The sequence below is a fragment of the Porites lutea genome, chromosome 14, assembly GCF_958299795.1.
Source record: "Porites lutea chromosome 14, jaPorLute2.1, whole genome shotgun sequence".
In the NCBI taxonomy this organism is placed as follows: domain Eukaryota; kingdom Metazoa; phylum Cnidaria; class Anthozoa; order Scleractinia; family Poritidae; genus Porites; species Porites lutea.
In genome coordinates this window covers 1977605-1999045 of record NC_133214.1, presented here as the reverse complement: position 1 = coordinate 1999045, position 21441 = coordinate 1977605, and the positions used below count along the sequence as shown (strand labels likewise).

At 38.5% G+C, this 21441-nt stretch overlaps 3 protein-coding genes across 4 annotated transcripts; 1 reads left to right on the top strand and 2 right to left on the bottom strand.

Moving 5' to 3' along the window:
- The first annotated feature begins 182 nt into the window (after window positions 1-182).
- LOC140923874 (UDP-glucuronosyltransferase 1A1-like) lies at window positions 183-5657 on the top strand. The gene is made up of 5 exons (XM_073373886.1): window positions 183-374; window positions 1575-2181; window positions 2687-2887; window positions 3588-3876; window positions 4432-5657. Exons 1-5 carry the CDS (start codon window positions 231-233, stop codon window positions 4709-4711), a joined length of 1521 nt encoding a protein of 506 aa, XP_073229987.1. The 5' UTR covers window positions 183-230; the 3' UTR covers window positions 4712-5657.
- Window positions 4890-12213, bottom strand: LOC140923875 (procathepsin L-like). 2 transcript variants are annotated; one of them, XM_073373888.1, is made up of 6 exons: window positions 12113-12213; window positions 10675-10932; window positions 8724-8921; window positions 8018-8209; window positions 7430-7704; window positions 4890-6032 (listed from the first exon to the last, which is right to left on the bottom strand). In XM_073373888.1, exons 2-6 carry the CDS (start codon window positions 10912-10914, stop codon window positions 5933-5935), a joined length of 1005 nt encoding a protein of 334 aa, XP_073229989.1. In that variant the 5' UTR covers window positions 10915-10932; window positions 12113-12213; the 3' UTR covers window positions 4890-5932. The 2 variants fall into 2 exon arrangements, with proteins under 2 accessions (XP_073229989.1, XP_073229988.1); XM_073373887.1 differs by lacking the exon at window positions 12113-12213 and adding an exon at window positions 11804-11963.
- A 2926-nt stretch (window positions 12214-15139) lies between these two features.
- LOC140924243 (cathepsin L-like peptidase) lies at window positions 15140-21109 on the bottom strand. Its single transcript, XM_073374272.1, has 6 exons — window positions 20951-21109; window positions 19506-19755; window positions 18947-19141; window positions 18148-18339; window positions 17347-17618; window positions 15140-16125 (listed from the first exon to the last, which is right to left on the bottom strand). The coding sequence occupies exons 2-6, from the start codon at window positions 19746-19748 to the stop codon at window positions 16026-16028; spliced, it is 1002 nt and encodes a 333-aa protein (XP_073230373.1). The 5' UTR covers window positions 19749-19755; window positions 20951-21109; the 3' UTR covers window positions 15140-16025.
- Between the last annotated feature and the right edge of the window lie 332 nt (window positions 21110-21441).

Sequence of the window (21441 nt, the reverse complement as noted above, 5' to 3'; positions counted from 1 at the left end):
ACAAATGAACTGTTATAATATTAAAACAGAAAAAAAAGCGATTTCGGAGCAGAGCAGTTCCCGATACTTCCCCCGCGCTTGTCCCACCTCTTCCCCCCCCCGATGATGCAGCGCTGGTGCGGCAGAATTATAATCGTTCCCAGGCTAGCTCTTCACCTCTTGATTGCTGAGCTTGCAGATAATGGGCTAGTTTGCGTGACGAAGGACAGGTCTGTTTTGACGAAGCAAAAATGTTGTGGCTTTCTTGGATTATCTTGCTTTTCTTGGCTGAATCTTCATCTTCAGCCAAAATTTTAGGAGGCAGTGCAGTTGGAGGGTCTCATTACATGGTGATCAGGAACGTCATGGAAGAATTAGCCGCCCGGGGTCATGAGGTGCTAATAATTTTATTAGACTCGAACCGTAATTAAGCTTATGTAACTCGCTCAGAAATTACACGTTCATCTAAAACTGTTTTTTGTCATGTGTTTTCCAAACATATTGCCATCATTAAGAGATATACTCGCACTGATGAACTACCCCGCACTGTCATCAGCTGCACGCTAGTAATTTTTCGGGGGCGCAGGCTAGACGCGTGCGTACTGTTCTTCGCAAATCCCACGCAGGGTGACTTCAATATTTCAATTGTTTATCAAAAAGCAAAAGGGAAACTGATGATAAAACGTTAACAAGAAAATAAATGAGAGCTTTCCACCAAAATATGGTGGGGATTTAATTATTTTTAGGTGTGACATCGACAAAGGGTCCTGCAACTCGAACCCCACCGGATGGACCATTGCATTAGAAAGGTTGTTGGGGGGGGGGGGGAGGTGGGGGTGCAATTTTGCCTTCGTGATTGTTTCCCATGTATGATTATTTGTAGGCCAGTTAATGAATACAATAATTTGGGGTTACTTGGCAAGCATGAATTTTTTTTTAAATTTTCCTTTGTGTGAATATTTTTATGTACAAAGCCTGTCCCCCTACAAGTTTTGTAATGGTCCCTTCCTAAAGTCAATCTCATCGGGATGTGGGTAGGCCATCAATACCCACTGCTTTCTCCTGTTCATTTAGGTAGTCAAATCTGCACAAGTGTCAACTAGATGTTTTAAGTTGATGGTTGATGGTTGTATTGAATGAGAAAAGTCTCCGTAAAAACTGAGGCCTGCAGGACCAAGGCTACTTCTATTTGATAGCCATACTGCTCTTTCTTATAGATGAGGCAAGGTGATATTTATCCCCTTAGAAAAAGAGATCAAAAGCACAGATACAGGTTCCCCCCTAACTATAGGAATTTTCTTCTCATTGTCTTCAAAAATATTTCAAAGATCAATGGTGCTGACACACTCACCCCCTCAGAAATTACTCTCAAAGTCCCCCTCGGAATAGACTTTTTGAGGCATTCAGAGAGTGGAGCATGGGAAAAATTGTGTGTGGATATGAAATGGAGAGGCTTTTAGGACCTAAGAGAGAATGCTTCCCCTCCTCTTCCCGTGCTGCTAGGATTAACTCCAATTTTCCAACAAGTGTCCCTACAATTCCCCTTGGGGAAGGAGCTAAGCTTTTTTTAACTGAGACATTTTCATGCCTACTAGGTGACCTTGGTGGCAGCCTCTGCTACAGAAATTAAACCCAGTGAAAGAATCTCACACAAGGTGTTCCAAGTGCCATATGCTACTGGAACAACAGCAGAGTCAGTTGCAAAAGTTATCATAGAAAAAGGCATGTCTTTTGAAGTCATGATGCAGATGGATGAAATGCGCAGGGTGGTATGCAACACATTGCTCAATAGCACTGATTTTCTCGAGAGCCTGAGAGGTCATGATTTGATTATCCATGATGCTGGGGCATCCTGCTCTGTGTTGCTGGCAGAGTACTTGGACATTAAGAGGGTCGAGATTTTACCAGCACCTCCTAATGCTCCATTTGTTGTGTACCATAAAACACCACTGCCATTGTCGTATATTCCTCAAATAATGCCTGGATATACTGATAAAATGACATTTTTGCAGCGGGTTGTTAACGTGGGGTCCTATGTTGCTACTAGAATATTAATGGAGATAATGTCAAAGACCATGAATGATCTGAAGGCCAAGTATAATATCAGACCTGAGATAAGCTTCCAAGAGGCCACAGGAAAGGCCGAACTAGTGTTAATAACTGCAGATTTTGCATTGGAGTATCCACAACCACTATTGCCAGGTAAGAGCTTAACAAAGCCCATTTAATCCCAACAAAAGACAGTCAATTCACTATGTTGTGAACAGCAGCCTCAGGACCATAAGTTACTGACGAATCTCCTTTGTATACATGTGCATTAGAGGAGTAATCAATGTGCTTTTACATTTTTTACAAGGATATATTTCCATTGAGGTGCACCAGGAGAATCTTAGCATGTTTTTAGTTTTTCGAAGAATGGGGAGTATAGGGGAATTCTCCCTTCCCTCTCTCCCGTGAATTTGCTTTTTCTCCATCTTTTCAGTAAATAAACTTGCAGTGAAAACTCTTATAATATGTTTTGAAATTAAAAAAGGGTGGCTATTTAATAATCATTAATTCAGTTCCAAAGAAGTTAACCACAAATTAGGCTTAGGAGTCTTTCATTAATGTACTGCATTGTAACTGGGGATCAAGCTAAATCATTCATGACTATCTGACGTATTCTTTGTGATGTAAATATTACTGGTAAGTTTTATCTCTTTTACAGGGAATATTATGGTGGGACAGCTTAACTTTAAAGAAGCTAAGCCTCTGTCCCCTGAGTTGGAAGAATTTGTCAGTGGGTCAGATCATGGTTTCATCCTTGTTTCATTTGGGAGTAATGTTGCTTCCCTTGCAAAAGAAAAAGTGGACAAGTTGGCAGAAGCATTTGGAAAACTAAAACAAAGAGTTGTTTGGAGGCTTAAAGGTTAGTGTTTACCCACTTGCTACCCTCTTTGGCCCCAAGTGCTGTGCTATCTGTCCAAAGAAAGATCCTGCCACCCTAGCTGCAGCATAACATTTACATGATAGCAATGGAAAATCCCTACCCTTTTCCCGAAATGTAATCACGAATCCTTTGAACAATTCCTAATAAATGATACCTTAGGAGTGGCATTGCCCCATCCCCCCCCCCCCCCCCCCCCGCCCTTTCCGTGTTAACCAGCATCATTTTGGCGGGAAAACGCGGCAGCCGTCATAACTCTACTACAAGTTTTAGCGGGAATGTTGAAGTGGCGGAAACAAGTTATGAATTGTTAGAAGTTTTATCATTTTGCAACCGGGAGAAGGTGAACCCTCCTTCACTTAAGGTAACAGTGCTAACTTGTCTAGTGAAAAATGGTAAAATGAAGCTTTCCAGGGGAGTCTATAGTTAGAGAATACGGGAAAAAACTTTAACTTGTACTTGTACTCGTCCTCGTCCTTGAATCTAAAGGTCTCTAACAACAATGATGTCTATTGCCTAAAACTTAGGAGCCTTAGCAATTCAAGGACCTCTTTCCCATTTTACCCTCAGCCTGTGGTCTGTAAAACCTGTCTCAATAAAATGTCAATAAACTATTTACTATCAGTTTTGTTTATTTTGTTCACACAAATTGTGCAACGTGACTTGAATATTTCATTTGCAGGTTACATCCCTGCATCTCTCAGCTCAAACATCAAGGCAATGAAGTGGTTACCACAGAATGATCTTCTAGGTCACAAGAACATCAAAGCTTTTGTCTCCCATGTAGGACACAACAGTCTGTATGAGACAGCATATCATGGGGTTCCTGTGGTGGCTTTTCCTTTGTTTGCAGACCAGTTTTTCAATGCAAGGAAGGTGGACTATTTTGGCCTGGGACTGCAAGTTGATCACAACAGTTTTGATTCGGAACAGTTGTTCAAGAAAATAAATAAAGTCATCACTGAACCAAGGTAAATATGTTGCTTAACAGACTGGAAAACATTATTTTTGACACGTTGTTTTTGTTTTTAATTGTTGCATATTCTGTGGTGGATGTGCCCACATTCAGAGTAGAGCTCACTTTTCCCAGTGGGAAATGTACCATAAAAGGTGTCTAATAGACAACAAGTTAGACTGCACTACCATAGGCTAAGTATAACCCTGACTGCAGAGAGGATGGATGTAGGGAGGAAGCTTGGCCCATGGGTACCCTGTGTCTGCACAGTTCATGGTAAAAAATACTTTTGATTTTTGATAATTGTTTGCGTTAACCTTAGTTTAAAACTGCTGGGTCAAGAGTTAGGAGTGAGCTGAGATTAATTATTTCTTGGCAAATGTGCATGGTCTCAAACCTGTTAAAGAGAGTGGAGAATTCTGCTGCAGACCACTTGTTCCAGGAAAGGGAAAAGGTGGTGAGGTATTGCCTTTCCTGAATTTGTCGCCTAAGTAGCTGGTTAAACATGGAGCCGAAATAAAGTACATTAATAATTTTATCTACAGCTGAGAACTTTTAAAACTTGTTTCAGGTTTAAAAATGAGGCTGTACGGATTTCTCATTTATTGAAAGACAGGCCACGTACCCCCTTACAGACAACTGGTGACTGGATAGAGTATGTACTTAGACATGATGGAGCTCCTCATCTTAGGCCTCAAGTGTTTAACATCCCTTGGTACCAGTACTACCTACTTGATGTCATGGCTTTCCTTGTTACTATAGTTACATTGGTTGTCATGGTGATAAGGTTGACATGTAAATGCCTATGTCATGTCTGTTGTAAGAGTGATAACAAATCTAAGATGGAGTGACAGTCTTGTTATGACATTTGATTTTAAGAAATGTTTTCAATCCTTTGGACTGATAATGAACATACACAGGCAACATCAATTTTTATCTTGATGTGACACATTCACTTCAAAAATGATAACAAAATGGTCTCCAGCACACAGTAGCGTGCACTTTTTAAATAATCAAACTTGAATCCTGTTTAACAGCAGAAAAATGTTTTTATTGATTGAACATACCGCTAACTTATTTTAACTTGTAAAAAACACCACAATGTCTAAATGTCTTTTACATGTAAATATAAACATAAAACAACTTTATACACATGTAATAGTAGAACAAAACAATACAGTGTATGTGCAACTTTCTTCCCTGCCCCATACCTCACATATGAGTCCTATACACAGGATCGCTCCCGTCATACATGATATCTTTGTTTCTCAGCCTGGTTAAGGTGCATATGAAGTAGTCTGAAAGTTTATGACTTTCTCAGTTCCAATATGTCGGTTTTACCAAACAGAACAATTTCAATCTGCAGCTATCAGTCCTGGAAAGTTCAAATTTTGTGCTGGAAAGTGTCTCTACACTGCTTGCAGCCAGCTCATAGCTGTGACATAGTAAAAATGTTGTGGCTCGTAGTCATTTACAGTGTCATCACAACAACAAGTCTTGGGACAGGTTTCCAAAATTTGAGCTACAAGGACAGAAAAAAAAGGCTCACATGGTTTTGTTTCACATATGTTTTTAGTAATTTTGCACCTGAGGCATGGTTAACAACAATTTTTTGCACTTCATATGCACTTTAAGTATCTCACAATCCAAAAGCCACAAATTCAAATTCTGCCAAAGTCTCCCAAAAAAATATTTCACAGGTCATAACTTCAGATTTTGAATTCACTCCCACTATTTTCCTAGTAGTTGTCATAAGACCTGAATAGCCATGCAACAAAATGCCAACAATAAAACAATGTTATTTTACAAATACAAGGTTTATGTCTATCTATACTTAAATAAATCTACTTTACTCTTAACTCACTAGCTGAAAAAAACCTTATTGGTCCAATCAAATAAAAAGAGCTAAAAATGCTGAAACTTGTGCTTTGTCATCAAACAAAATTCACCGTGAAGACAGATCAGATATTTTGCTCAATGTTTATTGCTGCAACTATACACTTGACAAACTTTACAAAATTCTGCTTTCATTTGGAATCTCATTGATGACTTCTGTCATGGTTTGTCAACTTTTACACCAGTGGGTAGCTTGCAGAAGTTGCGATGCCGCACATGTTGTTGTTGTTTCTGGCCATCATGATGTAACCTTTGTCTCCCCAAGATGCACCCCAACTAGAAAGAAAGAAAAATCAAACTCCTTTATTTTTTCTGTTGTTTTAGTGTTGAGTTAAGGTACAACTTGAATCATTGACAGCCCCAACATTTAAAATGTCATTCTTACTTTGCCGCTTTGACCACCCACAACATCAAGTGAGCTCAGCCATAACAGTTTCTTACTGGTTACAGCTCTTATTCACAGCTCTGGTAATACATTGTAACAAAAACAACATCAGCCTTTCAACAAAAAAAAAAAACCAAAAAATGCTGGGTTGTTGGTGCAAAGATGCAGCCAGACAAGTGGCACTCACACAATCAATATTAATTGATAGTAATCGATATCAATCATTGATGAATATTGATTTCCGATATCAATCGATAGAAATCAATGAAGTAAAAAGTAGTGACTTTGATTAATATCAATGATTTTCCGATAGAAATCAATGATGATTTTTTTATCGATTACTGTCGATTCCTATCAATCTTTATTTATTTTGTTAAGCGATAATAATCAATAAGTTATTTTTTCTGTGACACTCTGATTGGTGTTGATTTCCGATATTAATCAATAGTAATCGGCAGATTAAATCAATTATTATGGTTGATATTACTTGATTGCCAATACAGACTTTTATCGACTAACTACGTCTGGCTTATAAGGGTGCATGGCATTCATTCACGGTTGGGCTCTTTTGGGTAAACAGTATTATTATGGTACAGTAGTCCCTTGTGTAAAATCCTAAAAGACTTTCACATAACATAAATAGAGTGACATGTGTGGAAAGAAGAACACGGAAAACAATTCTGAGTTTCAGATGGGAATTGAACACATAACTTTCCAGACACTATTCAGATGCTCTAACCATTCAGCTACTGGGAACTTTAGTGACGAGCAGGTCAATAATTATTATTTTGGGCTGACAAAATGACTGCACTGTACAGTAAAATAATGTCAAATGATCTCGGGAATCAGTCACTTACATTTTTTGAGTAATAAAATAATGATGATATAATACTGCAAACTTTTGATTATAATCCCCTCACTTCTGCGCCCCCCTCCCACCCCACCCCCATTTATATGCCCATCTACCTGTAAGCAAAAAATATATCTGTTTAACCCTTTAAGTCCCAATAGTGACCAACAGCAATTTTCTCCTAATGATACCCATACATTATCATGAGATGAGGTTATGAGAATTAATAAAATGATCACCTAAGAGAAAATACTGTGATCTTTTATCAAATTCTCACAACTCATTCTTTAAGGAAATGTATAGAGATCAGTTTGGAGAATTTGTATGTGCATATTGGGGCTTAAAGGCCTCCTAAAACTCCTTATAAAGTTTTATAAGCCCAGGGCTTATAATCAGGAGTCTACAGTATGTGTGGAGATAGGATAGTGAGGAACTTGCCTGTTTTTGACAAGCCAGTAATCCTGACCATCATCAGTGGTACCATAACCCACAGCTAACACCCCATGATCCAGCAATGTACTGCTACAAGCAGGCTCCTTGTAAACACCCTTCTTATAGAACTGAAAAGAGAGATGACCAGCATCGATAGCCACCGAGATGGGTCCCACTGTACCAACAGCAACTTTCAAAGCTTTTTCATCACCAGAGGTGATATTCACATAACCAGTGTCGTCGGCACCAACAGATGAAGCATTAAAGTGGCATTTCTCATCCTACAGGAGATTTGAATAAGACAAGATTGAGTACACTTTAGGATTATGAAGAAGTCCTAAGGAATGCACCTTTAATATTTATTTGTGTAGGTGTTAATGTGTAGATAGGATTCTAACAACCCCTCTCAGAACTGTCTGGAGAACTAGGGAAACTCCATTAGGCTAAAAATGTGCAAATCCTTGTAATTATTGACAATTTGATTGGATTTTCATCACATCAGGTGAAGCCAAGAACACTGATACATTGCAATACAGTATAAAATGCAGATACATATGAGAAACAGTACAGGAGAAATAAATTTTGTTCTCTCACCTCAGCAACATAGGGATAACTTTTTTCAGTGTCAATTCCTTTGTTTGCTTTGATATACCTGAAGGCATTGGTCATCAAACCTCCCTCACATCCATAATTTCCAAACTTTTCAGAACAGTCAACCAAGTTTTGCTCACTAAGGGAGACTAGTTTTCCTGTTTTTTTGAAATGCTGGCCTTCCAGTGATCCAGTCTGCCAGATGAAAATACCAACAATTTATTAGCACTTGTTTACTGTAATATGGAAAGCAATACATGTAATACAGTTCATTCCTTCTACAACAGAAAGCTTCGGGACCAGTATCAAGTACATGTACATCTGCCGAAGAGTGACTTCCACCTTAAATCAAATAAAGGCAGTAAAGGGACCAACTCTAGGTGTCTGTTTTAGTTGCCAAGGTGACCATTAAGATAGAGCTGACTATACAGTATCTACAGTCGTAACCAATCACCAAGAAAACAAATATGCACAGTACAGTGTAATGTCAAGATCTTAGGCACCTTAAAAAAGGTATACTTCACAATCTCAAGTAAGGTTAGTTCTTTGAATTTTTTTGCTCCAAAACTCCATCTCTAGTGAAAACCAGCCTTAAAATGGAAGGGGTGCAGTGTAATCAGAGGCCAGGCAGACAGTTTCTGCTCAAGATACACAGGAAGTACATGTATGATGAACAACAAGGGACTTAAAAAAACTGTTGATTTCTTACTGTACTAAAAGCCCAACATGATCCACACTGTCCTTGGTTTTTCACAGGTGTAACATAACCTTTCTCTCTCCAATCCACATTTTTGGGAAGTTCAATGTTGTTGGGAGGCAGGAAGGACGATGCTTCTGAGTTTTTATTTTTAGAACTCTTGTACTGTCTGTTGTAGCCATTTAAAATCAAATGAACTTCTTTGCTAGTCTGTAAGTAAAGAAACAAAAGTCATTACACAAACTGACTAACCCTTTCACCTAACCGCATAACCCTTAAAGCCCTTTAGAAGAGTGATCAGTGCCAAATTTCTCCTTGTAATATCACTGCTTTATAAAATACAGTGGTCATGAGAATTGAGGACATGATCACCTGATCACCTGATCACCTGATCACCTCCTTTACCGAGGACCTAAAATCTGGAATTCGTTGCCTGTTTCACTAATTAGCTCTCCTTCTATATCTGTTTTTAAAAAAAATTTAAAGAATTATCTCACTGATAGCCGATCTGTCGTTTAATTTTCTGATCTTGCTCACTCTGCACTCAGCCATGAACTTAGCTCACTAGGTAGTTGAAGGAAACCTATTAATATAAGCTTCAAGCTTCGTTAGGCTTCCTTGTCACATTAGTTTTATAATTTAATTAACACCTTTTGTTCATGTTGTGTAAGGTTTTGTGAGTGACTAAATAAATAAATTAATAAATTAATACTTTGACAAATTCTCCCCACTACTTCTATTGAAAATGATAGGGATTTGAATTTTGATATTAGGGTTAAGCCTCAATATCTAAATACAAATTCTCTGGGCTGATCTCCATATATCGGACATTATCTTTCTGGAATAGTTTAGGCATTTGAAATCCCTAAGGTCATCATTTTTATATACTCTCACAACCTTTGTTCTTGATTAAGTATATTGATATAATTTGTTTTAAAAGAGCAAATAATATTCTTGATCAATCATGTTGGTCGCTCTTGTGATTACACATCTAAAATGCCAAGATTTGATATCACTTGCATGAGTGTGGTCAACCTTACAGGGAGGGAGAGGGGAAGACTCCCATATGAAAATGACAGACATGCTTTTTGTCTCACTTAGGGGTAGAAATAACAGAATTTGGTCTCACTAAGGATATTCTGTACCAAACAGTGATATTTTTTACTCATGAGGTATTAGTTTGAGTTGAGTGTAAAAGCTGCTGCCATGCTGTGTTGGGGTGTGGTTAACCAAGTGAGCAGAGGCCCTTCAATCTTCCAAGGCATCTGCTTGCAAGGTAGGGTGTGGTCACTTAGGGATTAAATTAAGGCCTTAGCCATGCCCAGATTAGTCTCATTGAGGAGTTCAATAATAAAATATTATAGCCAAATTTGTTGTATCACGCTGAGTGTTTGCAAACTTCGAATGGGTTTTTCTGTTCCGTCAATCATTTGAGTGGGGGGTGGAGTTAATGCAAATCACAAAGCAACACACTCGCTCAGCTTAAACAAAACTGAGAATGACCCTAAACTGATCAAGAATAGGGAAGGAAATCGCGATCATGAGTGGAATTTTTGTTGAGGGCAGGAGGCAGACATTGTTTTATTCTTGCAAGAGGCAAGATTAAGAAAGATCATAAAAACCTTCGAAGAAAACTAGTCGATCATTGCCCGAAACAGTGTGAAACAAGGCAATCACAAGCAGCGAACCTTGAAACACAGAAACAAACAAAGTGGATCGAAATGCACCAATTACAAGTAAACATGTGTTTCCGAAGAGGTCCACTAAGATGATTGACAGAACAGAAAAACCCTAAATTCCTTCGAAGTTTGCAAAACTCGAAGTGCGATACAACGAATTTGGCTATAATATACATGTACATGTAGGAGGTTGATAATAACCGCAGATCCAACAGAAGAGATGGTCACAAAATATTGGTTCCACAGTTTTAAAAAGAGAGATGTTAACATTAATTATTTGGTACCATATCCCCCAAGTGATTCATTTCAAGCTGGAATGTGCTGTGTTCATCCGAGTTGTGCCTTTCAATGCTTTTGCGATTCTCATTCCAGATGGTGTAACGTAAACTCTCCTCGTCATCAGATTCGTATTTCTTGTCGTGGAACCCTTTCCATGCCTGCCACGTATTATCTTTGATCAAAAGTTTTGACATTGCCAGGGAGCAGCAGAGAGTGACGACCAGTGTTAGGGTCAATTGGACCATGATTATGAGTAGATGAAGCTTTGAATAAAGAAAATAATTGGCATTTAAACTCTACCTAGACTACGAGTAGTCGCCCATTTTTCCTCAGAGATAGTAGAGCGTGCGAAACGCGAGCGCACGTGAAAATCACCCCACGCGAGAAAAGGCGACACGCGGTGGGGAGAGACCAAGCTGGCCTCTAAGTTCACAGTAATGAAATTACCGTAAAATTCCAAAAGTAAGCCCTGGGGCTTATATTTTTCTAAGGCCCTTTTTGAGGGGCTTATTTTTGGAGGGGCTTATATTCGAAGGGGCTTATCTACAGAGGGAAATTTGCGTTTCAAAATCGATTGGGCTAGCCTTATAGTTGGAAGTAAATTTACCGTTTTTCCTTGGTTTAACTTTGTAGTTGAGCGCAATTTTCCAAGTACAAGCCCCCGGTGGCTTATATTTGGAGGGGTGATTTAACGGAGGGTTGTTTGCGTTACCGGATTGGGGGGCTTATGTTTGGAGGGGCTTATATATACACGGAGGGGCTTATTTTCGGAATTTTACGGTATGAGAAGGTGCTAAATCACATACTCTGATTCCCAAAATCATTATTACAAATATCAGTTAGCTTTTACTTATCATGAAACATAAGGTTGTCTTTTGTTGTTTTTGTAAACAACGTCGGCAGATTTGATTTCAAATAAATAAAAAAATGAATCATATCAAAGTTGGCAGATTGTGGTCATAACATCGTAGTGCTCTGTGTTCTTACAAAGAAAATCGCTTGAAAGACTGCGACCAGGAATTTCAGCAGATATTTCATTCACAACAGAACTTAACAGAAATTAATTCATCACACAAGCAAGAAAGCCGTCTGGTTGCATAAGCTTGGATAATCCTGTAAGCGCTTAAAACTTACCTAAGTTAAGTGATGGTTACTTGAAAAAACCCTGCTTTCAACGGCCAACAGACAGAAACGAAGAGATTCAATGAAAAAGTTCTGTTCTCCTTAGTTCTCGTGACCGAGGGAACTCCAACTTCGCTTTGTCGCGGTAGACACCAACCACAAACAAAGGCGCTCAGAAACTCGTGACTTACACTTAAGATCTCGTGATTACCGACGTCACTACAACATAACAACCACAGGAATCACCTGCATACATTACGACAATCTTTTATAAATAAAACAATAAAAGGAACGTTAAATATTACCAATGAGTATACCTACCTTCAGAAAAAGACAAAGAACTTTCAATCCGTCGCGATTCAGGTGCTGTTCTTTCCGAGATCTTTGCCAGTTGTTTACTGAGCTCTTACACGAGTTAGCAGCTGAAGCCGCCGTACGTGATAATTACGGCGCAGTAGTTCCGGCTATCACACTCGAAATTTTTGACATTTCTTAAAGAATATTGACTAATCAATACAAAGACCAAAACACTACACACAACTATTAAATCACACAACTACACTTTCACACTATTGCACATTACTTTTTTTCACTCCTGATTGCACTTTGAACGTTTTCTTGTCGAACATGGACGCTTCTTGTAGGCATGTGATGAGTTAAGTTTTAACTGTGGGAGTTTTAAAGAGCAGACCCCTCGTTTTGGGAGAAAGAGCGTGAAGACGGCGGAAGAGGGAAAATATAACCTGGTCTCAACTTAACATACCCCGTTTTTTTCCTTTCCTTCAAAATACCATAGGGTTATCCATTTTTAGTAAAATCCAACCAGTGGTCTATTATCAACGCTGCGTTCTGATTGGTTGAGCTACTACTAGGCTATAATGTTGCAGCCCCCTTCCCTAGTAGCGAAAACCGCGGGCTTTTTGGCGGCAAAAAAGGCTTACAGTCTACGTTTTAACTAGCTAAAAATTTTTTATTCTCGATATTTTTGACCAATTAGTTGGATTTTACTAAAACAATTATTCCTCTCGCCCTCATAGCCTGTGAGTCAATAGCCCATTCGGCCTTCGGCATTATGGGCTATTGACTCAGAGCCCATTCAGGCTCAAGGAATAATTGTAAAAAATAACCTTTTTTCAGGCCTGCTTGCTTATAGAGGGGGACATTGGGGGGTACCCAATACCGCAATACCGTAAGAAAAAATGGCAAATACCGAAATACCGCGTCGAAAATCGTCTAAATACCGATACCGCATATTTTAATCACATTTATAATCGGTTGCGCATACTTATGGTTGCTTCCATCTAGCGCGTTTAATTATCTCAGGCATTTATGCACCAGATGTCCATGTTTTTTTTAATATTTTGGTAGTTCGCAATTTTCCGCAAATTTTCACTGAAAAGTAAACTACATTCGTTCAGCCTTTTGGTATTTCGACCCAACAGCTAATTAACTCCAATAAAAATAACTCTTGAAAGCGCGAAAAACAAACCAACCAAAACCCTTTCCACGCACGTCTAGTGCGAGTTTTGATATAAAGTGAGTCTAGTCTAGCACGTCAGTCTCTCAGGGGTCAGATCACACGCCGCGCCATCCTCGGAGACCCAGGGGCAGATAGTGGGGACGAGGGAAAGTCTAAACGGGCGGAAAATATATATATGGAACGAAGAAAAGTAAAGAACGGCGAGAAGAGCCCCTGGGGACAATGTCTTACCAGACCAGTTCCAAACGGTCGCCGCCGTTTTGGCTTCTGATTGGTGCCAGAAAACTTGTGTTTTTCTGGCACCAATCAGAAGCCCCTGGGTCTCCGAGGATGACGCCGCGCTGTTAAGAGGCAAACTTACCAAATTTTCTCTTTTAACTTTACAAGGCGTTTTTCAATTCTCGAAACCCAACATCTAAACTTATTCTTGTTGCGATAATGTTCGCCTCCTTCGCCCTCTTCATAAAAAATTGCCACACACTCAATGATGACCACGCCGTCTTCATCCTCAGCGACCTCAGACATTGTGAGAAAACGTTTAAGACCTCGAATTACCGGCACAGGTACACAGATCGACAAGCCTGGTAAGGTAACTTGAGACGACTCATTATCATTGGATGCAACAACAATTAAGCACATTGTATATTATCGACCATTAACTGTCACAAAATGACCCACAAATGGTGTAATCATTTACCGTTATGTCTCAAGACTTCTAAATATTAGGGAACTTAAGAACCACGACGAAGTTCACGACGACGACGTCTGTTGACTGGGAAAGGACTGGAACGAGAACGTCAGTTTCGGCGGGAAAAAGAAAACTTAAGATGCAGTCGATCGGTAGGTCGACGACGACGACGACACTGAATGTAAACAAACATGTAGACTGTGATGTTCGTTCGCAACAAAGTTTTTTTCGCAAAGGCGTCTTTTAAGACGATGCAAGATCTTATTTTATAAGCCGTACGTCTACTTTCATTGACGATGAAGAATTTTTAGTGTTGTCAGACCTTTTCGAATGGAAAAATCTCTGCTTTCCGTACGAAGGTTATTCAACTTTCAACCTGAATGACATGACCGAGTCCGAGTGTCTGTCATAGTTTAGATTTGGAAAAAGAGACATTCCGATGCGATAGCTGTTTTCCATATGAAGTTCATTTCCCCTATATTAAAGATATATGATTTGCCTGACCTAAATACGTACAAATAAATTTGTCACTTACGAGTTCGCTCGCTCGGCCTGCACAGCTCAGTGTTGTCTTCGAAGTAAACACAATTCATCAGTCAAATTTTCAATCAACATCGCTTGTTAGGAGAAAAAAGAAAGGATACCTGGATTTACGAGGTGAAAAAATACAAAGCCCTTGAAAAATCGCTTAAAAACAGGGAGTTATACCTGCCGAAGCTTGTGGATTGCAGGACGACGTGATTCTACTGTGTTTGGCGTCGTCGACGACACCACGACGACGAAATTTGTTAACCGCGCTTGCGCAGTGCACGGTATCTCACTTCCGGTCGTCGTCGACAAAGTCGTCGTCGTGGTTCTTAAGTTCCCTATTAACTTTTATTGACCTTTATGTCTTACTGTGTTTTGTTTTGCGTATTGTATCGAAAGGAAAGCGCAAATAAACGGTACCGTAATACCGTGAACAATCTTATTTCACCGAATACCGTCAGCCAAAATGATGAAAAACCGCATACCGCAGAGCTAGATGATACCGCAATACCGCACGTTAAAATTAAAATTACCGAAATACCGCAAGAAAAAAAGCCCAATACCGCAATACCGTAAACCCCCATGTCCCCCTCCTTATATTGCTCTCACCGATGGTTTATTTTCAATTGCAAAGTATTGACTGGTAGATAAATATGTTTGAAAAGCTCTTTTTATTAAAACATCTCAATGATTGCAAACAGCCATTCCTCATTTTATATACATTAACACAAAAAATCAATTTACACAAGTTTACTTTACTGTATAACTTTTGAAAATTATAATACTTTTATTCTCTTTTGCAAAAATCCTTTTTATACTGAAAATTGTAGACATTTATTGTACCTTAATAACATCGTACATATGCTTTCCGGTTTTACTATCAAAAAACCAAAGCTATCTTTTCATATCGGACAAGGTAGCAAGATATAGCCTTTCGTTCTCTGAAAATATAAATACCTTTTAAATAGCATAATCTTAATAATAGCCTTTGGAAAAAAACTGCACTGAACAAAAAACATGCTGTGCAGAGTTAAAATTAATAATTGATATCCTTGATGTTCTAGTTCAGTAAAAGCTTTTTTTCTCCCTACAGTGTAGTTGAAGCGAGCCAACTGATGTTTGCGTTTTTTGCTGCAGTCAATCATCTCAGCGGACCTCTTAGGGAATAGTAGTTTACTTCGACGGGCTCAAACGGTCCTGGTTAGTTATTTGTGATGGGTGGATTTCGATCCCTTTTGTGTGTTTCTCTGTTTCAAGGTTCATTGCTTGTGATCTTAATTATGATTGACGGCAGCAAAAAAGCATTTGTGAAGGTGGTTTTTGAACTTCAGAGTTTGCATATTTTTGAAAAGTAAAGTAATCTCCTGTTTACAGGTCTTGAATGGTTCTTGGAAGCACATTTTATCTGGGTTTTGTGAAAGGTTCAGGGCCATAAGTAGAGCAGCTGTCGGCTTCTATGAGAGTGTGTTAAGGAAACGTCAAGTAATCTGTATTTCAATTCAGTTTAGAAACAAAACTTTGTCTAGTAGCTCTTAGTGTTAAACCAGTGGGTAACTTGCAGCCGTTGCCACTCCGCATTTATTGTTTTGATTTCTTGCAATTTTAATGTAGCCATCCAATCCCCAACTTGTGCCCCAGCTGCAAAATAAAACAGAGAGTAATGTTTATAACTGCCAAATTGTGAATGAAAAAACCCCAGAATAATGGCTAAAACACTGCCTGAAACTTTCATCCTGTACTTTAAAATAAAATGTGCATTGCACGTTGCTTCACAAGTTCTCTTGATAATTTAACTAGGGGTTATTATCAGGAATATTGAAACAAGAGAAGGGATTTGCATTAACCCTTTAAGTGGCAAGAGTGACCAACATCAATTTTCTCCTAACAATATCCACACATCATAAAGAGAAATGGGATCATTGTACGTTTCAGGGAAACTGCCCCCCTACCCCAAAATTTTGCCTTAAGTGAGAATTAAGTGTTAATGTTGGCTTAGGGGAGGGGTAGGGGGGCAGTTTCCCAGAAAACTATAATGATCCGAAAAGAAATGTGCACTTGAAAAGATGTCATGGTTCTTCTTACCAACTTCTAGACACTAGGTAACATTATTGAGAGGCGAAACTGGCAAGAATACATAAACACAACAGCTTAAATCGAGCAAGAACAATAATACATCGGGCACATGGTAAAACTAGCCTGCCCACTGAGACTGATGGGAACTAAACAATTACATCACAATCATCACCAAAGGAAAAAAAAATGCATTGATCTTTTATCTAATTTTCTCAACCGATTCTTTAAGGATATGTATGACAATCAGTCTCGAGAATTTGTACATAGATCCAGCGTTCTCCCTAAATTTTAGTTCAGTAGGTAAGGGACCATTCATGGCTGGTAAGACAAAAAAATGTGTGCCACAAGCGCACTTTCCTGGGGGAGGGGGGTAGTGGAGTGAGGGACATGGCTTTGACCTTGCTGTGATATTTAGGAGCTAAGTTCTCTGAAATGTCATTCCCTCATTTTAAGACCTATTTTACGCAAATCACCCATTGTTATTTTTAGACAACACTAAAAAACGTTTGATTCCAATAATATTACACTGTCTTCAATGCTCTAGAAAAGCTGTGTATACTTTAGTACACTTGCATATATTCATTCATTACCTTGATCGGATCAGATCACAACTTGCGTATTTTTTAAAACAACTTATTTAATTTTAGTAAACCTTATAGCAGTTGCAGGCAGTAAAAAGTGTTGCTTCAGATGGTAAATTTTACCGGTTACCGCCTGATAAGGAGAACACTGTAAATCATGGGTCTTAAAGGGTTAAACAAAGGGAAGATTTCGTATGTAACTGACCTGTTCTTGATAAGCCAGTAATCTTGACCATCATCATTTCCATAACCAACCACAAGAACACCATGATCCAACTGGGTGCTGCTGCAGGCTTGTTCATCATATACACCTGAACGATAAAACTGGAAAGAACGATGACTTGCATCAATTGCTACTGAAATCGGACCAACAGAGGCCACAGCTGATTGGAGGGAATCTTCGTCACCAGATGGAATATCTGTATAACCAGTGTCAGTTGCGCCAACATCAGAAGCATTAAAGCGACAATAACCAACCTATAAGAAAAATGAAATTAAGAAAAATTTAGTCTCCGTGGTATGCCATGTGATCACCTGCTACTTTCTCCCAAGAAAATCAATACATCATCAAGAGAAATGCTGCAATGAATTAATAAAATGATCCTGAAAGGAAAAATACATTGATCATTAAATAAAATCTCCCCACTAATTCTTAAAAAATTAACATGGACATCTGTCCAGGGAATTTGTAAGGGGATATTGGGGATAAAGGGTTAAACTCCGGGGACAAAAATACGACTTCCAAAATCTGGGACCTTTAAGCAACAGATTTTCAAACTTGTTCAGATGAAAATGAAAATGCACACAAGAATACACACCACTAATCAAGTGGCTAGCTCTTGTAGAACTAATCCATGCTTACTGCATATTTCATAAAAGAAATAATTATCTGCCCAAGTGCCATTTCATGCATAGCATGACATATTCCCTTGTCGATATTATGCAGCTTTCCCACTGCATTTCCAACACAAAAACATTAGGATATACATATTTCATATTTCTTTACCTGAGCTTGGTAAGGATAGCTGTACTCAGTGTCAATTCCCCCATTGTCCCTGATGTACTTGAAGGCATTGTCCATAAGACCTCCATGGCAACCATTGTTTCCATAAGACGATGAACAATCAACCAAGTTCTGTTCACTAAGAGAAACAAGCTGACCAGTCTTTCTAAAGTTTTGGCCTTCCAGTGATCCAGTCTGAAAAGAACAAGTGATCAAAATATCTAAGTGAATCAATTATCATTGAAACACCTTGATAAGACTGGTAAAGAACAATATTTTCATCCTGGTCTTAGATCAGGATATGGTTTTCAGTTTTCCAGGTCACGAGTCTTAACAGGATGTACAAAATTTATTCCAATATTTAGCATCCTGAACAGGGTGTCATTTTGAAGAGTGTGAAGAGTTGGCAATTATTAGTTATCTACATTAATTTTTTTGGTCAGCAAATTTTCCCCCTAAAATCTAATTTGATAATGTCAGTTTAAAGATTAATTCTGATTACAAAACAAAATGGATTCAGGCCATAAAACAAGGTCTCATCTCTTTAATTGCATAGCAAACTCAACCATTTTTTGTTTTAAACAGGGTCAGCTTTTGAAAGCCTCACCCAAATGTCCCTCGAGTACCCCTCTCAATTCTTCTCAAATGGAAACAAAATTAACATATTTTCTCGAATAATAGCCAGCGACAATTATTTCTTTTTCAAACAAAAAGGAGGTGATTATTCAAGGGAGGCAATTAATCGAGGGACGGCTATTATTCGAGGACATACAGTAAGTAGATCAAAGGCAAATCAACTTACTGTACTGAAAGACCAACATGATCCGCAATGACCTTGGTTCTTAACAGGGGTAACATACCCCTCCTCTCTCCAATCAACAGTGTCTGGTATCTTTAGGTTTGCTGGTGGAAGGTATGTGGAGGCTTTTTCTTTCGAATCCTTTGGGTTTTTTCTCATCTTATATCCATTTAACATCTCCTTGACTTCTTGTGATGTCTAGAAGAATCAAAGAGTTTGTTTAGTACGGTAACTCTCTAAACTAAATGCACATACTTCATATTCTAAATCATACACTTTATCATATTAAAAAAACTTTACATGTAATAACAAGTTAAACCAGGTTGGTGTAGATCCAAATAATATTAACGTAGGTTTGAGGACCAGCCACTGTTCAAAGAAAATGAGTAGACCAGACCAGACTCAAGAGGACAGAGAAGATCAAGCCTAGATCAAAAGTTGAAAATGATTGTTCTTGTTCACTGATGCAATTTTATTTTTTAATAATTTGCAAATTAAGGGTTAATGAATACCTTTACACTTTCATCTTAATTTACAAAAAATTTATTGACTTTACTCTTACCAAGTCTCCAAGATGATTCATTGCTAGTTTATATTTATGCACTTCATTGTGAGAAACAATTTTTTTCAGGTTGTCTTGCCAGATGAAATTACGAACTCTTTCTTCACCAATGTCACCATAGCTTTTACCATGAAATGACTTCCATGCCTTCCAGCTAGGATCCTCCAGAGGATCAGAGTTGGGTTTAGGGGGCCATGCCGCAGAGATTCCAAAAGATAATGCTATAAGTATCAAACACTTCATGGTGAATCTGGTGTACAGGAAACAAAAATAATATTAGTTTTCAGACTGCTGACCTCTTTAAACACACTAGCTACTACTGATAATACATGTGGCAATAAAAAAAACCTCTGTCAACTTAAAAGTCAGGCATACAAAGACAAAGACTGCAAGGGTCATTTTTGTCACGACTGGTAGCAGTTTAAAAGTTATGGCCAAACAAATAAATTAATATTAGCGGAACAATTCTGTTAGTCACACTTCCCTGCTAGCAGAAGTCCCTCATGGCAAAAGAAAAATGATAGGATTGAGAGAAATCTCTACCATTCTTTTATGTAGCCACCGACAACATTTTGTGGATGAAACTTACTGGTTTTCAAAACAGGTTTCATTTAACGTAGAATACAGTCATGCCCTGTGGAGACTGCACGCTGGAAATTTCTGAGCCCATAGTTGTTATTGCACGAAACTAGTTCTGAAAGTTACATTGCACATGACTGAATCATTACTGAAAATGCAAGGTTTCTCTGTTTCCTCTCCTTCTTCTCTTGCCGTGATAGACCTTGGGAAACTACACACGGGAGAATTTACAATCTAATCAGAATGGAAATTATGGAATCTCTGGAACTTCTTTTTACTTAAAAAATAGCTTAACCAAAGCTATCTTTAAGAAAATTAATGTGTCAATAAACACGGAAAGAGATTAATATTGAATAAAATGAATATGACGTGCGCACAGGAAAATTTTAAGTACAACTCGTGCTTTTACGGTAAGTCACGTGACAACCATTATTTCCAAAATCGTGACCAACATAATTCTTTCTTTTTGCAATTTTAATACTTTAATAAAAACAGCTGTAGCTTGATAACAAGCGTTTATGGATCGTAAAAATTCACTGGCTTAACAGCCACCTACATGTAAAGTAATCTTGCAGCAAATTTGACAGAAGCAATCTTTTACACAAAATTTGGACAGAGATAAATAAACTAAGTACTGCCGAAAGATTCGTGACATTATCGATCATATGGTCCACCTAGGGTCGTTCAGATCTTTGTTCAGATGTTTTTGCTTTATCTGTGCCGTTGTCCAAAGCACACGCCGGCAGTGATGTGAAAAATCTTCTCGCTATAACTGTCCTCGACTCATTGTTTACAGTATTTGCAACGTTGCTATTGGACAGACCAAAAAAGTAATCACAAAGATATCGAGCATCCGATTAGCCTACCTTGTTAAGTCGTTTTTATCGACAAATAGATAGCTTCGATCGCCTTCTTACGAGCGTAACCTCACTTTTGAAGGATAAAGTGTTCGATCCACGCTACATTCAGTAACTTCCCGTGTTTATATGCCGGCAAATTTGGATCCCGCCGACTGCGTTGCGATTGGTCATTAGCATTCTGGCGTTGTCTGATTGGCTAATTACCGCTTGCATCAGACAGACCTTTGACAGACCTCAAGTCACGAGACTTTCATAAGACTGTCACGGGTTTTTTTGTTCCCGCGCTTCTTCGCGGAGTCAAACCATCCACAAAGTTGATTTAGAACCTAAAAATTTATAGTATGGAAATACAAAACCGAGATTATGTACATGAGGGAGCTTCAAGTATTTTGCAAAAAAAAAATCCTATTCATAAAAAAAGTATAAAAACCCGCTAACAAAACTTTGTTTTTGATAAAGGTGGTGCAACCCCGTTTGTACAGCCATCCCTTCCCCTC

Excerpts from the sequence above, each read along its gene's own strand:
- LOC140923874 (XM_073373886.1), top strand. The coding sequence starts at position 231 with ATGTTGTGGCTTTCTTGGATTATCTTGCTTTTCTTGGCTGAATCTTCA. Across the intron at positions 375-1,574 it reads TAGCCGCCCGGGGTCATGAG|GTGACCTTGGTGGCAGCCTC; the intron begins GTGCTAATAATT and ends CATGCCTACTAG. Across the intron at positions 2,182-2,686 it reads TCCACAACCACTATTGCCAG|GGAATATTATGGTGGGACAG; the intron begins GTAAGAGCTTAA and ends TCTCTTTTACAG.
- LOC140923875 (XM_073373888.1), bottom strand. The coding sequence starts at position 10,914 with ATGGTCCAATTGACCCTAACACTGGTCGTCACTCTCTGCTGCTCCCTG. Across the intron at positions 8,922-10,674 it reads TGAATCACTTGGGGGATATG|ACTAGCAAAGAAGTTCATTT; the intron begins GTACCAAATAAT and ends CTTTACTTACAG. Across the intron at positions 6,033-7,429 it reads TACTGGCTTGTCAAAAACAG|TTGGGGTGCATCTTGGGGAG; the intron begins GCAAGTTCCTCA and ends CTTTCTTTCTAG.
- LOC140924243 (XM_073374272.1), bottom strand. The coding sequence starts at position 19,748 with ATGAAGTGTTTGATACTTATAGCATTATCTTTTGGAATCTCTGCGGCA. Across the intron at positions 17,619-18,147 it reads GCTATCCTTACCAAGCTCAG|GTTGGTTATTGTCGCTTTAA; the intron begins GTAAAGAAATAT and ends TTTTTCTTATAG. Across the intron at positions 16,126-17,346 it reads TACTGGCTTATCAAGAACAG|CTGGGGCACAAGTTGGGGAT; the intron begins GTCAGTTACATA and ends TTTATTTTGCAG.